At 34.0% G+C, this 15,279-nt stretch overlaps 1 protein-coding gene across 1 annotated transcript in view; it reads left to right on the plus strand.

Annotated features, from left to right (window-relative positions):
* Nucleotides 1–1,542: 1,542 nt before the first annotated feature.
* The window catches only part of LOC136039175 (uncharacterized), a 59,090-nt gene continuing 45,353 nt past the window's right edge, over nt 1,543–15,279 (plus strand). The window contains exons 1-2 of the mRNA XM_065722690.1: nt 1,543–1,626; nt 9,504–9,971. Of these exons, the coding sequence (XP_065578762.1) occupies nt 1,609–1,626; nt 9,504–9,971 (486 nt within the window). The 5' untranslated portion in view covers nt 1,543–1,608. The remainder of the gene's footprint in view (nt 1,627–9,503; nt 9,972–15,279) is intronic.

Below are 15,279 nucleotides of genomic sequence, written 5' to 3' on the forward strand. Positions count from 1 at the left end.
ATAAGGGAGTTGGTTGAGTCTTAGCTACTAAGCAAAGCAGAGAGATTTAATTTACTTTGTTTGTTTTTTTTAACTTATAGTATATTTCATTTATTAATTATTATGGTACATATGCATGAACACATCATTGTCTTCATCGCCTTTTGACAAACTCAGAAGCGCAAAGACGTTCATACTAAAGTTCTTTATAGCATTAGCTTATACTTTAAGGATCTTCTTCTGTCCAAGAGAAGATCTGCTTGGAGAAAAGAGGTGGCAGTAAATACCGTTGATTGACTGTTTAGGTTAGAAGAGTGTATCTGGGAAAGGGATCGTTGTAAGGGTGGGACAGCGGCTGTTTCCTTTAGATTTTTAAGCTCATCATTGACAGATTTCCACAATTTGCCTTTAAATAGTGTAGTTGTAGTTTTACGCGTCAGAGCAGTTTGTTGCTTTGATCGTTTTTGGGGATCGAGTTTCTCAAGTTATCAATTGTAACATATGGTGCAATATTTCTATTGCACCATTATGGTGGTATTTCTTCCAATTTGGCTTGATCTTTCGAAGTCTACGTGTTGGATACTTTTCCTCTCGGTTGCTTAAGTACAATAATTACATAAAAGGCAGTTGGCTTAAATTTTGGAGGAATTCCAAGGCTGTATCTCTATGAGTTTGTTATTTTTGTCGGAGTGTTTGGTGTTCGTGGGGTTTTTGTTGCAATATTTCTATAGAGAAGTTTTTTTTTGACCGTTCAATTTCAATAGAAATCACTAAAAAGATGGTTAATCCTCCTAAAATAGAATTTGTTCTTGTGATGAGGTTTCTTCTGTTTTCACCAAAAAGTTCAATCATCACTTCTTCTGCTGAATGAGTTTTTTAATGCTATGAAAGACATGTCTATAAAGCTTTTAGGGCTGTTTTGGCTTGATATTAATCGGTTTTCTGGCAAAAAAAGGAAAAGAAAAATCGTTGACTACCATTCATAATCGGAGGAAAATGTAAGTATTGCCACTTTTTATAAATATTATACCGAAGCTATGTTTCACCATGACAAAAATTAGTCAAGGACAACATATTTTGTTTATACACTAATATTTTCGGGAGAAATTTTACTATCAAAGAGTAGCATTATTTCAGACTTCATGCATTTCATCTTAAGCAATTCCTTATGAGCTTGCTAGCTCAGCAATAAGCTCATTTCTTTATTTAATAGTTCATCCTACGCCACTGGTTGAGAAAACTATTGGTTCACTTAAAAAGCAGCTGTTTGGGCCTGGAAGCGGATTTCGACGCATGTCATTTAGCTGAAAAATTGGGCAAACCGAAACAGTAATTAAGAATATTACGGAAAAAATGCTCATGGGAACCAAATATACCCAAATCACTTTTTCTAAGTAAATGAAGGAGCAGCATTTGACATTGATATGCCTCTTTTAATCCGCTCTCATCCTTTTTATAACAAGCTAGCGAAAAAAATTAAATATATTTTAGCTGCAAGTCTAAATTTACCCAAAAATTAACTGTCTGTGAATCCCGCTGGCACCATTCACAAGCAACGCATAGTAATTTGGAATTAGTTAATGCTTGTTTGGACATTAGCCGTTAGACATCACCACAAAAACAAACAAAATGAAATATAGCATTAAGGTAAGCACTGTAATATCGATTTTTCATCAATTTTTGGTAAAATGCTAGTTAATTGACTTCTTGCTATCTCGGAAAGGGTTTAGGTTAGGAAATTGAAACTTTCAGGGATGGGTCTACAGGCTAAAGTATGTCTCGGGAAGGTATTTCAAAGTACTCATCTCCACTTCTCCTCCCCTCTAGAGGGCCCTGAAATTTGCCTACATGACAGGTCTATACCTATTGAAATTTTTACAAAACAACATTTTACCTTAATTTTCAGTTACTAGTTGCTTTTTCTTTGCCTTTAGTTCTGAAAATGCAATTCCTGTTATTTGAGTAGAATTGTGAGCCATATCAATGTTTTTTTTCAAAATTTAGGAAATGTATTTGTATATCTTTAAAACCTTATAAAATGGAATCAAGCAAAGTTATGATGCTGAAAACAGTTTTGTTGTACTTTAATTAAGCAGAAAATCTATTTTGCAAGGTTTCACTTTTATAAAACACATATTTTTAAAGATCATCAAAGGCCAGGGCCCTCTAGAGGGAGAAGGAGTAGAAGTAGTTGCTTCAAAATACCTTCCCAGGACATACTTTAGTCTGTAGATTCATCCCTGAAAGTTTCATTTTCCTAACCTAAACCCTTTCTGAGATAGCAAGAAGTCATTTAACTAGAATTTTACTGAAGATTACACTGATGGCTGATACATTAATATAAAGATCATTAATAGTGTAATTTGAGATGCCTTTTTTTATTGACAACCATGCACAGTGGATTTGGTAGCCTAGCAGAGTAGATTGGGTAAATTTGTAGTAGGTCATATAATTTAGCTAAGAAATTTGATGCTTTTTTTCTGCCTATTCATAATTCAACAATTGCTTTTAGGACTAATTGCATTGTGAGCCCTTAAATGGGCCCCAAAGGTATTTTATTTTCAACACTAGTTAAGCTATTGAAAAGTGGTTAAAAACATTTCACTAGTTTATAAATAAGTTGTCCAAGAGTAATATATTCCAAAAATACTTCTTTATAAAAATTCAATCCTCATTTATTAGGCAACTCAAATATAAACTGTTTTTCTAATGTTTAAATTTAAGGGTGGGCTTAGGCAAAGTTTTGAACTGTGAAATTCAGTACTTTGTTTGTCAACATTATTTGAAAAATTCACCCTTATATTGAAACAGTAGGAAAATTGGTTTATGTTTGAGTTGTCTAATAAATGAGGTTTAAATTTTCATAAAGAAGAATTTTTGGAACATGTTACTCTTGGACTACTTATTTATAAACTAGTGATGTGTTGTGTTTCTAACCACTTTTCAATAGCTTAACTTGTGTTGATATCTTCTGTGTGGGGTCACAAAAATGAAATACCTTTGGGGCCCCTTTAAGGGCTTAAGATTTTTTTAGCCCCATAAGCAATTATTAAATTATGAAAGAACATTAAAGAGCCAATGTGGGCCCTGGGATCAATCCTTGCTACAGTAAGGCTTGGTAACTAGCTTGAAACTAAAATATTTGCTCAACCCCCTCTGCACCAGTAATGACTCTAGAGGGTCCTTACCATCCATATTTTTTTCAATGACTCTAGAGGGTCCTTACCATCCATATTTTTTTCAATGACTCTAGAGGGTCCTTACCATCCATATTTTTTTCAATGACTCAACACTCAACTGGGATCAATCCTTGCTACAGTAAGGCTTGGTAACTAGCTTGAAACTAAAATATTTGCTCAACCCCCTCTGCACCAGTAATGACTCTAGAGGGTCCTTACCATCCATATTTTTTTCAATGACTCTAGTTGTGGAAAATTGAGTTCCTGTTATTCCAGCAGGATTCTAGCCAATTTTTTAGTCTAGAGGGCTTAAATTTAAACCAATGCCCATGTAATATCTGAATTTTAGATGCAAGGCAAGTTAAAAAAAATTCTACTTTTATTTCCCATGTGTATTCTGTTTCTTGATTTTGTCAATGTCAATTCAATTTACACATGGGTATGTTGAAACAAGAGTGATAATGGAAAATGTAGAGTTTGGGCTATATGTTTGAACATCAGTGAGGGGGGGGGGTAAAGTATAGCGGGATTGTAGTTGAAATGTGTTAACATAATATATTTAATTTCTGTTAATTGCCTTAATTTAGTTGCAGATATGTCTTGTTCACTTAAGATGTATCTAAAAAATGGTTGAAGGTATTAAGTTCAAAGTTTCAGAGGGCTGAAAAATGGTTTTTCCCTTTAAATTTCTAAAGCTTGTGGCATCATTTGTGCTTTATTGAAAATGAAAAATCAATAGATGAATCACAATAAGTCTTTACTCATATAAAGATTTATTTATTTGTCTACATTAGTAACTGTTATCTTTATGTTTACTGTGATTGTTTATTTTAATTTCTGTTTAGTCTGGGTTTCATTGATTCTTTGATAGTGATTTCTGGTTGTTTTCAGTTTTAACTTTTATAGTAATTTATTTCTGCTGGTCTTAAGTTTTGTATGACTCTTTTTTTTCTTTGAAAAATCTCCTTTTTGGATTTTTTTTTTATATCAATCATAGGCAGGACAATAGCACTGCCTAAGTAAAGAGCAATTGGGCGCAACGTGTTTTTTTTTTGGTTTTAGACCAGGGCACTTTGTATTGAATGAGTTGTCTTAGAAACTTAAAAAAAGGCTTATTCAATTGGTAATTGAAAGGGCTAGGGCCCTTTTCAATTGTCAAAAGTGATTGGAGGGCAACTAACACCCCTCCCATGCCCACCATTCCCCAAATACATCCAATCAAAATTTCAAGATAGCCATTTTGTTCAGCATAGTTGAAAGATCTGGAAATTATATCTTCAAGGATAGCACCCCCCCCCATCCCTCAGGGCAAGGGTTTTAAGTTGTGCCCTGGGGGTATATAAGGTTTGTATAGAAAGAGTGATTGTATAAACTTGAGAAGGGGCTCATTGGATTGGTAATCAGAATTTCTAGTGCCCTATCTAAGATTCAGAGTGATTGGAGGGTGGATACCCCCCCGCCACATTCACCTTGTATTTTCCTGAAATGCAACATATAGAAATTTTGAGCTGGCTATTTGTTGTCATAGAAACTTTGAAAAAGGCTCATTTGATTTGAAATTGAAGGGGCTAGTGTCCCTTTTAAGAGTTAAAAGTGATTGGAGGGGAGCTAACCCCCTTCACATGCCCACCATTTCCCAAAACACATCCAATTGAAATTTTGAGATGGTAATTTTGATCAGCATGGTTAAAGGTCAAGAAAGTATGTATTTGAGGATGATAAACCCCCTGCAACCCCTGGGGTAAGGGTTGTTGGTTTTGCACTGGAGGCATGGTATATAAGGTTTTTATAGAAAGGGTGGTCATATAAACTACAGAGGGCCCTCACTGGAGCACTCATTTTCCAAATGCATCAAGTCAAAACTTTGAGACAGCCATTTTGTGCAGCATAGTGAATTTGAATTTATTTAGGGATATTAGGCATGTCCCCACAATTATGGGGACATACCCCCCACAATTATGCAATTGTTCCATTATGCTTTAAAACTAAATGTTGCTTTAAAATAAATCAAATGACATCATGTGTATGGTTGCCAATAAGACCCCTCAGCAATATATTGAGAACAACTGCAGGTATTGAGTTGAAACTTTTAAGATACTGCTACTACTACTTCTGATCTTACAATTTAAATAAATAAAATGAGTGTAAGTGTATCCAGGTTATTGAAGAGCATAGATATAATCTTTTGGGGATGATATTTCAGGTCAACTTTGAAACTATATAATTAAATTAAAAAGTACTGTTTGTGTCAGGATTAAAAATTGTTGAAAAATTTTGCCAACAAAATATGTTTGAAATGGTTTAACTTTTCTTACTTTCAGAAATAAAAAATATCAAAACTTTAAGGAATCAATAAAAGTAAATGTCAATTAAACTGACAATCCATGGTCATTTTTTTTTCAGTGTTCTCAGCATTGAGAAGACATTTTGAGTTCTCAGCCCTACTTGTGTTAACTTTTGCTCGTTTTGAGTTTGACTCTGCTATTTATTGTAATTTCTATTTGTTTTGAATTCCTCTTATTCATTTTTAGTGATTTGTGGAAGTTTTACACTCGGAAGATTATTTGACTTTATTTTTACCCATTCATGGCTTAGTAAAGCTCTTTAATTTTCTTTGAAAAATTTGTTTTGTGGAAAAGGTTTTTTAAATTAATTAAAAAAAGAAAGACGTTGGAATGACAATGTTTTACCACTGGTGAATTCTTTAGTGCAGAAGGTTCTAAATAAAAACAACAAATAACAACTGTAGAGCTATTCAATAGATGCAAATTTGGCAAGCCCTTTTTGTGTAACATAATTTACAATCTTAAAAATGAGAGAGGAAACTAGGCTAATGAAGGGGTCTTATATCAAGAAATTCTTCTCTTCTGTATGATTCCTTTGCAGAATTCTTATTAAAAAATTAATTTTTAATTGCTCTATTTGAACTGTCTCTGCTTTTTATATATTACCACTGTAGTTAATATAAATTGTAAATGCTAGAAGCATGAATAATTTTTATTGATTCATGTGTCATGCAATTTTTTATCCTAAAAAGAAGATTTGCACCCCCAAACTTTTGGTTGATAATCTTTTTCATGCTGTTTCCAAGACACAAAAACATTTTGAGCCATGTCAAGCTTTTAAAATTGACTAGTGCTTTTAATTTCAATATCATTAAGCATGATAATGTTTCCTAGGAAACATTATCATGATAATGTTTCCTAGGAAACATTAATCATTATCATTAATCATTGATTAAGTCCGGAAATCATTAATTTTGTCCGGAAATCATTGATTAATTAATCATTAATCAATGATTAAGGAAACATTAATCATTATCATTAACATGATAATGTTTCCTAGGAATGTTTCATGATAATGTTTCCTAGGAGAAAACCACACACATTGCTTTAGAAATATTGAGAGAAAGATTATCACGAGCTTACAAAAAGTATCCTTCACCAGACAGTAGAGTCCATCCATCTAATGTGCACAGAAAAGGAGGATTGTAACATCAGTATAACCATAAGTGGCTTCAGGTGGAACAGAGGGGGCCCTTGCCCTAGGAGCAGAAAATTTAGGGGTTCCAACATTTTAAGTAGATAATCTAATGTTTATGATCATTTTGTCATTTTTCTAATTTCATTTTATTAAATTAAATAAAGTAGAGGACACAGTTGGATGTAAGTTCAAGCAAATTTATTCAAAATTTGCATTTTCACATATCTTCATTGCCATTCATTGAAAATAAAAGTAATTAGACCAGATTTAATTGATGTAAATGTTGTTTGAATTGATTGTACAATATTGAGATGAAGGGGTTTTTGTAGCCATAAGAGTTGCCTGTCAAATATTATTAGTGATTGCAGTGCTGGTTGCCAGTAATGAGTAGTTGTTTAGTGAACTTAGATTAATATTGATGTACCTCAGATCAACTATAGGCCAGGAGTGACTAAATGATTTAGCCTTAATGAGCCTACAATGCCAAGAATTAGTATTAATCAATTGAGATAAGGTAATTAATAATTTTGCAGAGGCTAAAGTAGGAAAAGTCATATTTGAATAAATAGAAATTTTGTCTAATAAATGTAAATTTTGTCTGGAAAATTTTCTGGAGACAAAGAGAAGAGGGATGCTAATCAAGATTTTGCTCCTGGTGCAAGAGAGGGCAAAACCACCTCTGAGTATTACTTATAAAAGTGCAATTAGCTAATAAACCCCTATGTCTGCAATGTTAAATATTAAAAAGAGGGGATACTTATATTGATACATGAGGGACTCCATAAGGCATTTGACTTCAATGAGAAATTGCTGATTTAAAATGAAATACAATAGAATCTATGATGTAATGAATTGACCTAAAACTTCTTAATTTGAATAACCAAATGGGAAATAATCTCCATAACTAAAATGACCTTGCCCAAAGCAATATTGATCACAGGCCATAATCTATTTTTATTCGTAAATTGTGTTCTTTTATACACTAACTATCCACAATTTTTGAAATTGTTGGAAGGGTAAAAGTTGTTCTATAGTCATCCCCTAAATAATGCTGTCGCATGCATTTTCTTAGGTGTACACAGGAACTATAGCAGCATGAAATGAGAGGCTAGTGAGAAGGAGTGCATGTGATAAGATAGGGAGCACTTACTTAAGAGCTTGCTTTGTAATCTTGCAGCATTAGACCCAGCAAGTGACTTGACAGCCAACTCCAAATCTTTCAGTGGAACCTGATCTGCTCTTGTACAGACACCATCTCGTTCTGGCTGCATAGCAGTATCTGCCAAAAAGTTTTAATTAGTGTGAGGCTGTTGCATGCCCAATTATTTTGAAATATTAGAACCTATTTCAGAGGCAAATATACAAAAACTTGTTGTCAACATTTATCATCCAACTCGTCACCTTTTTCATTTTTCATGATTTTTGGTACCATATTTTGCTATTGACTCTTATAAATTATGTTTTAATTATTTGTCTTGTGTCTTTTTTTGCAAGGTTGAATTTGTAAAAATACTAACCCTTTCTCCTCTGCCTCTTTTCTGAATTGACAATATGATTCATACTAATATTACGATATCTAATATTGTACTAATATCTATTATTTCATAAAAAAAATATTCTTGTCAGATATGTGTTAAGTATCATTTCTATATAATTTGTTCCTATTTTTATCATATTTCTCAACTCCTAGTTCACCCATTCTGCTTTATTTCCTTTTGATGATCCCCTTTCCAATGATGTTCACAACATACACTTAAAGCCTCATTTATATTTTTCTAACAACAATTCGTGAGCGTTTTAAATTTGCTGATGATTTAATTGTTTTATCACTGCGACTAAGCCCTCCGACTACTGAACAGTCTGACTTGATCGAAATCTATCATGATCTAAAAGCTGAATTAGGTAAGGTAAAACTGTAACTGACTTTGCTTTTATTTATTTATATCTTTTATCAGAATTTAATCGTATTTATTATAAGAAAGGGGTCTTACAATTGTTTTTTGGTTCTGGTAGAAATGACCAAAAATGAGGGATTACAGCCTACTCACTAAATATTGGAAGCCCATCTCTAAAAAAAACAAAAAGCTTTTTATATAGTCAATCCATTTTAGTGAAGAAGTCTCCTTAAATATCCAAAACATAAATGTTTTTTTTTCTGGCAAGAAAAAAAAATCATGGCAGAAGAAAAAAAATCGGGCAGAAAAAAAATTTTCTGGCAAGAAGAAAAATCAGAAAAGTGCGTTCGTACCAAGACAAGCAAAGTGCATTAAAATGGAACAACTCTGTAATACTTCTCATTATTATGTAGCCTTGACTATATTAAGAATTACGTAATTTTTTTTGAAAATAATAAACTTTCAGATTTTTAGAGGAAGCAGAAGAGGAAGTGCTGCATTAACGGCTGCGACCTTACTGCTAGAGATGACCTTCAAATCAGATTTTATCTTTTCCAACCCAATAATGCTTCCAGTTCAAAATGGGTAGCAGCCATTCAACAACTGAACAATCATGTTGTTGTTCCATCCAAAAGCACATAATGGAGCATCTGAGACTTGATATCTTTCTATATATCAAGTTTCATGAAGATCCGATCACCCATTCGTGAGATAAACGTACCTCATTTTTTCACGATTTCCCCTCCCTCCAACCCCCCCAGATAGTCGAATCGGCGAAACGACTGTTAAGTCAATCTGTGCAGGTCCCTGACACGCCTACTAATTTCCATCGTCTTAGCACGTCCAGAAGCACCAAACTCGCTAAAGCACTGGAAATCTTCTCATTATGATGTAGCCTTGTCTATGTTAAGAAACATGTAAAATTTTTCTTTTTTTTATTGAAAATAATAAACTTTTAAATTTTTAGAGGAAGCAATGGAGGAAGTGCTGCATTAATGGCTGCGACCTTACTGCTAGAGATGACCTTCCAATCAGGTTTCATATTTTCCCATCTAATAATGCTTCCAGTTCAAAGTGGGTAGCAGCCATTCAACAGCTGAACAATCAAGTTGTTGTTCCATCCAAGAACACATTAGTCTGTAGTGCCCATTTTCTTTCAAAGGACTATCCAACTGGGGGTAGGGTATTGAGCAAACAGGCAGTTCCCTCGCTGTTCAATCAACAAGAGGTTATGGTTGAAGCTGGAAGCAGATCTGGTAATGACAGTTCAACAAAATCTCCCTCTTCTGTGTTTGAGCCTAGTAGTATGTCAGCAGCATCATCAACTGTGGATAGTGGAAAATCTATTAGTCCTTCCACATCTTTAACAGAAGAACAGCAAATTGACTCTTCCGTCACCTCTTATTTTAATGGTGATAATGGCACTACTCTACCAGTAAGTATTTTTTTTCTTCCTTGCAACAGTTGCGAAACCAAAGAAATAAATCTTGGACAATAACAGGACTGTGTTTGTAGGAAGAAAAGGAAAAAGTTATAACGAGCAAATTAATTCTGATTCCTCCTTTTACGATTTTTTTTTCATAAATTTGGTATGCAATTAGCACTCCAAAAAGCTTTACATAAGAGGATTTTTCATGTTTGAATAGCCATCCAACAGTCGTTTTTTATTCAGTTGCCCTTTCACCGTTGCTTGGAGAGGGTCTCTTTTATTTCATATTATTTTTAAGGTTTGGTTTGTTTTTATTTTGTTCTGTGGATTTTATTGTAGTTTTGTGTATTATTTCTATTTTTGCACTGAGAATGATAGAGCAGAGCTCCGACCGAAATATTTGCATACTATTTTTCTTTCTTTCAAACTTTTTCTTTCTTTCTATTTTTCTTTCAACTATTTTCCTTGAAATTATTCTTGATTTTTCTTCGATACAATTTTTTGTTGTTTTTTGAAGAAGAAGAAGACCAATTAAAGGAATATTTCGCCAGTAAACCAAAAGGCGTCCTCAGTGTTGAAAGGAAAAAATTCAAACTAAAACACTTTAAAAAAGGAAAGAATTTAAGATCAAAAGAGAACAAAGGGAAACAGTCAAACCAATTTATATAATAATTGTCCAGTTCAAAAACGGCGGAACTAGTATTTACAATCAGGGGCCCAATCATCTTAAAAGGAATTGCTAGCGAAAAAATAAAAACAATTGAAAAAACGTAATTACCCTGTTGAGAAATAATCCTTTTATTTGATCAGCTTTTTGGTTTTGGTCTTATATCTAATCCCCTGGCAATATTGCATGAACAGGCTATAATTTTTGACTAAAGGCTTGGTTTTTAAAATAATATCAAATTGAATCAATATTTAAACTACTCATATTAGATAGTAATAGTGTTGCTAGTCTGCTACCCCAGTATTAGAAGCTAAGAGGAGGGGGCCGGATTGGTTCTGTCTTTGTTTGTTCTTTAAGTAAAACAACCTAAATAAATAACTCCTAGTGCGGTTATGTCCTTCTAACCAACCACATTGTCTCTAGGTGGAAAACAACTTTCATTGGGACTCTTTTCTAAACATTTCTATTCTCACGCCACTTCAGTTTCCGTACTCAGGGCTAGAGTGGGAGGAACTTTCCCATCTTACAGAAAGATGATCCTGTTGTATATATACTCGACGAGCTGGCACATCCCTTTGAACTGTATCTTCAAAACATCTCTCGTAGGAGACACCTGAATTACTTTCTGCACCAAACTTGTATCAATTTACCAAACCTATAGCCTAGGCGAGAATGATTAATAAGAACTCTGAAAAAGGTAAGAAACCTAGTATTGAATGCTTGTAGTGACAAAGTAGAACTAATTCAAATTTGAAAATAAAAGGAAACCAAAAAAATAGGCTCCAATCTCTTTTCAGAGATTTGTCTAATGGTGAATGAGGAAAATTGAAACTTCGAAACTAGCTACCAATGTTCCGCTTGTCTTTTTGATGTGTTTTCGTTTCGTGGAGGGGTCACTACCAGCCTGCATTTCTTAATGCTAGCTAATTAGTGAATTCTTCTAAGACGGCTCGCAAATCGCCGCCAAAAAGGGAAAAATATTAAAGGAGCTAAAAGAAGAAGCAAAAGAATTATCATTTTGCTTACCGAATAGAGCAGGTGGTTGAGTTCAGATGCCTGGGTAGTACAGTCGAAAACACTGGCTCAAACCCAAGAGAAGTCCAACTTAGGTTGGGACAAGCATAGGTTGGGTGTTTCGCCGTCTCAGACGAGTTTGGAAATCTAAAAAATACTCTTTGAGGCCGAAGCTACGACTGTTCCAAAGCAATGTTCAGTCAGTCCTGCCTTATGGATCTGAGACCTGGCACCATAATCAGCAACGTGGAAAAAAAAATACAATCATTCGAATACACTTGCCTCAGAGGAATTATAAATATAGACTGGACCCAGAGGTTAAGAAATGACACCATCAGGCAGTAGGTCTAGCCACCTTTAATAACAGACGGTTATCTGTCAACGCATGTGGCGTTATTTTGAACATGCAATCAGGATGGGCAGTAATCGCTTGCCAAACTCCATCTTCGTCTAACAACCAGAAAGATCAAGAAGACAAGGCCGTCCTAGAAAACCTCAAAGACGTACACATAGGGAAGGCGTACTAGCTACAGCACACCTCCGAGATGACTGAAGAATTTCCATGGATGCCCTGGGTGCCTCTAGAGGTACAGTTGGAACTAAGATCTAAGGTATCCTTAAGGAGCGAAAGGATATTTAGAAAAGGAGCTAAGGCCAGGGGTATCTATATTACTCGTATATCTGTAAACTGCTAAATCAATCAAAATATGTTTTTTTTTCGAAATTCTAATAACCAATTTATCGTTCCAGAAATTGCTAATGATTTCAACCAATGTAGAACTTACCACAAGAGTAAAGAATGATATTCATTCCACTTCTTAGATTGCTGCAAGTTTTATCTTCCCTGAATTTAGAAAGCTACCCACACGTCTGATTGGTTAATAACTTGTTTAAGTGTTAACTTTAAATAAAGTCTGATTAGGCTTTTTACTTTGCACATCAGGTAAAGAGATTATTACCTTTTTTTACACTGAGGACGGTTGAGCGGAGCATCGGCCAAAATATTTGCATACTACTTTTCTTTCACCGTATGGAATAATTCTCGTTTTTTTTTGTCTTTATAAAACTTGTTCTTTTGAAGAAGAAGAAGACCAATCAAAGGAATATTTCGCCAGTAAACAAAAAGGCATCCTTAGCGTTGAAAAGGAAAGAATTCAAATTAAAAAAATTTTAAAAAGAGGTGAGTTTAACATCAAAAGAAAATAAAGGGAAAAAAATCAAACTGATTTATATAATAATTGAAATTTGAAAATTTTAGAATCCGAAAGATTAGGATTTTCAGTTTATTTGTTCTAGTTTTGTTTCTCTTTTACTATTTGAATTTAACTGAATAATCGTTGTAAAATAAGGAGTTCTTACTTTAATACAGAATTAAGATACTGTGGAGTAAAAAGAATGCTAAGAACCCATCGACCAATGCAATAACTATCCTTTTCATAACACTTGTTGACATGAGTAGAAGCTCAAATGCTTATCAGCATGAGTTGGGTTTCTTTCTGTATATTGCGAAAAGTAATTAATTCTCTCTCCTTTTTTAAATTACCCAGAAAACATAGCTTATCCTTCTCTCCTGACTCGAATGTAAATTTAAATTTTTATCAAGCCTGTTTCAATGTCTGAGAGGTAGATTTAGGGACTTAGCCCCCTGCCTCCGAATAAATAAAATGTTGTCCATAAACCTACGCCGGGTCAAAGAACAAAACACAAAAAAATAAATAACCAAGGCCGTATCCAGGGGTAGGGGAATAGGGACTGTGAACCCCCCACATCGAAATGTTTGTCCGACTCGTAAAAATGTAACAAAAATGAATATAAATAATTTTTATGATTTTTTTGTAAACCCCCTCATCCAAAAAACCTTGTGTAACCCCCCCCCCCCAAAAAAAAAAAAAATCTCGGATACTTCCCTGTGAATAATCTTACCAAAACAGAATCGAATTAGTTATGGTTTTCATTTAGAATAATTCTAAATATGATTTTCATTTAGAAGTATTTATCGGTTTGATTTTTTAAATTCTTTTTTAATTTAGGATTCTTTTTTTTTATTTTTTTGTGGTTTAATTTTCGATTTTGAGAACGCCTTTGTATAAATGGGCGAAATATTTGTTTAATGGTTCCTCTTTCTCTTTCTACTAGCCATAGAGCTATTGTTTTTGCAGTTTACTTCCTCGAATTTGTCATAGTTGGTCAGTTCAGGTGTCTTTTATGCAGTATTTACCAGTATTTGTTCAAATATTGGAGATTTTGATATAAATAGTTCTTGCCAAACACTTCACGGGTACGTACTGTACGTAAAGAGCGACTCGACCCGATAGTAACCGGAACTCTAAAAAACAGGATTTTGATAACAATAAATACTAATAAAGAATTGGCTTTTTTATGTTAATTCAAATGTATAAAATTTGTAACGTTTAATGATATTCATCAAAAGCCTGAGCCCAAGAAAATTTGCCTTATTTTGGATTTTTTAGAATCCTTATTTAGGATTCTTTTTTTTACCTTTTGTGGTTTATTTTTTCGATTTTGAGAACGCCTTTGTATAAATGGGCGAAATATTTGTTTAATGGTCCCTGTTTTTATTTCTACTAGCCATAGAGCTATTGTTTTTGCAGTTTAATTCCTCGAATTTGTCATAGTTAGTCAGTTCAGGTGACTTTTATGCAGTATTTACCAGTAGTTGTTCAAATATTGGAGATTTTGATATGAATAGTTCTTGCCAAACACTTCACGGGTACGTACTGTACGTAAAGAGCGACTCGGCCTAATAGTAACCGGAACTCTAAAAAACAGGATTTTGATAACAATAGATACTAATAAAGAATCGGCTTTTTTATGTTAATTCAAATGTATTAAATTTGTAACGTTTAATGTTATTCATCAAAAGTATGTTATTCATCAAAAGTCTGAGCCCAAGAAAATTTGCCTTATTTTAAGAAAAGAGGGTAAACACCCTCAAAAAGTCAAGTGACCTTAATGAAAGTCACGCTGTCAGATCCAACATATTAGAGAACCATATTGTAGAGGGTTCAAGCTCCTATCTACAAAATGTTGATTATTTTGTTTGCCCAAAGAAAGATTGCGGATGCGTATTTTGTTTTCCCACGGGTGATCGTACCGAACCAATGGTCTTACAAGATCGTAGAGGGGTCTTTGAACGGAAATCAAAATTTCTAATACTCATTTTAAGAGACAAAAAAAGATTGGAGGCCATCTAGCCCCCCTCACGCGCCCCTTTTCTCCTAAAAGACTTCCAATCAAAATTTTGATATTGCCGTTTGATTCAGCATAGTTGAAAAGTTCAATAACTATGCCTTTGGGGGTGACAGGGCCCCTTATATTCCCTAGGGAATGAGCTGTAAGTTACGAAATTTGACCGTTGTTCACATATAGTATTTGTTATTGCGAAACGTATGAACATTTGTTTGGTAGTATTTTTCTGCGGGGGGGGATTTTCCACGGAGAGAATTTTATGTGGAGAGGAAAGTGTCTAGGGGAAATCTTACTGGGGGGGGGGAGAAGGGAATTTCTGGTATGATTTGCAAAAGGTCAGAAATTAAATTACAAAGAACACTGTTTTTCAAAGGAAAGTAATGAGCAACATTTAATCTTAAAAAGAATAGAAATTATTAGGTA

The sequence above is a fragment of the Artemia franciscana genome, chromosome 19 (assembly GCF_032884065.1).
Source record: "Artemia franciscana chromosome 19, ASM3288406v1, whole genome shotgun sequence".
In the NCBI taxonomy this organism is placed as follows: Eukaryota; Metazoa; Arthropoda; class Branchiopoda; order Anostraca; family Artemiidae; genus Artemia; species Artemia franciscana.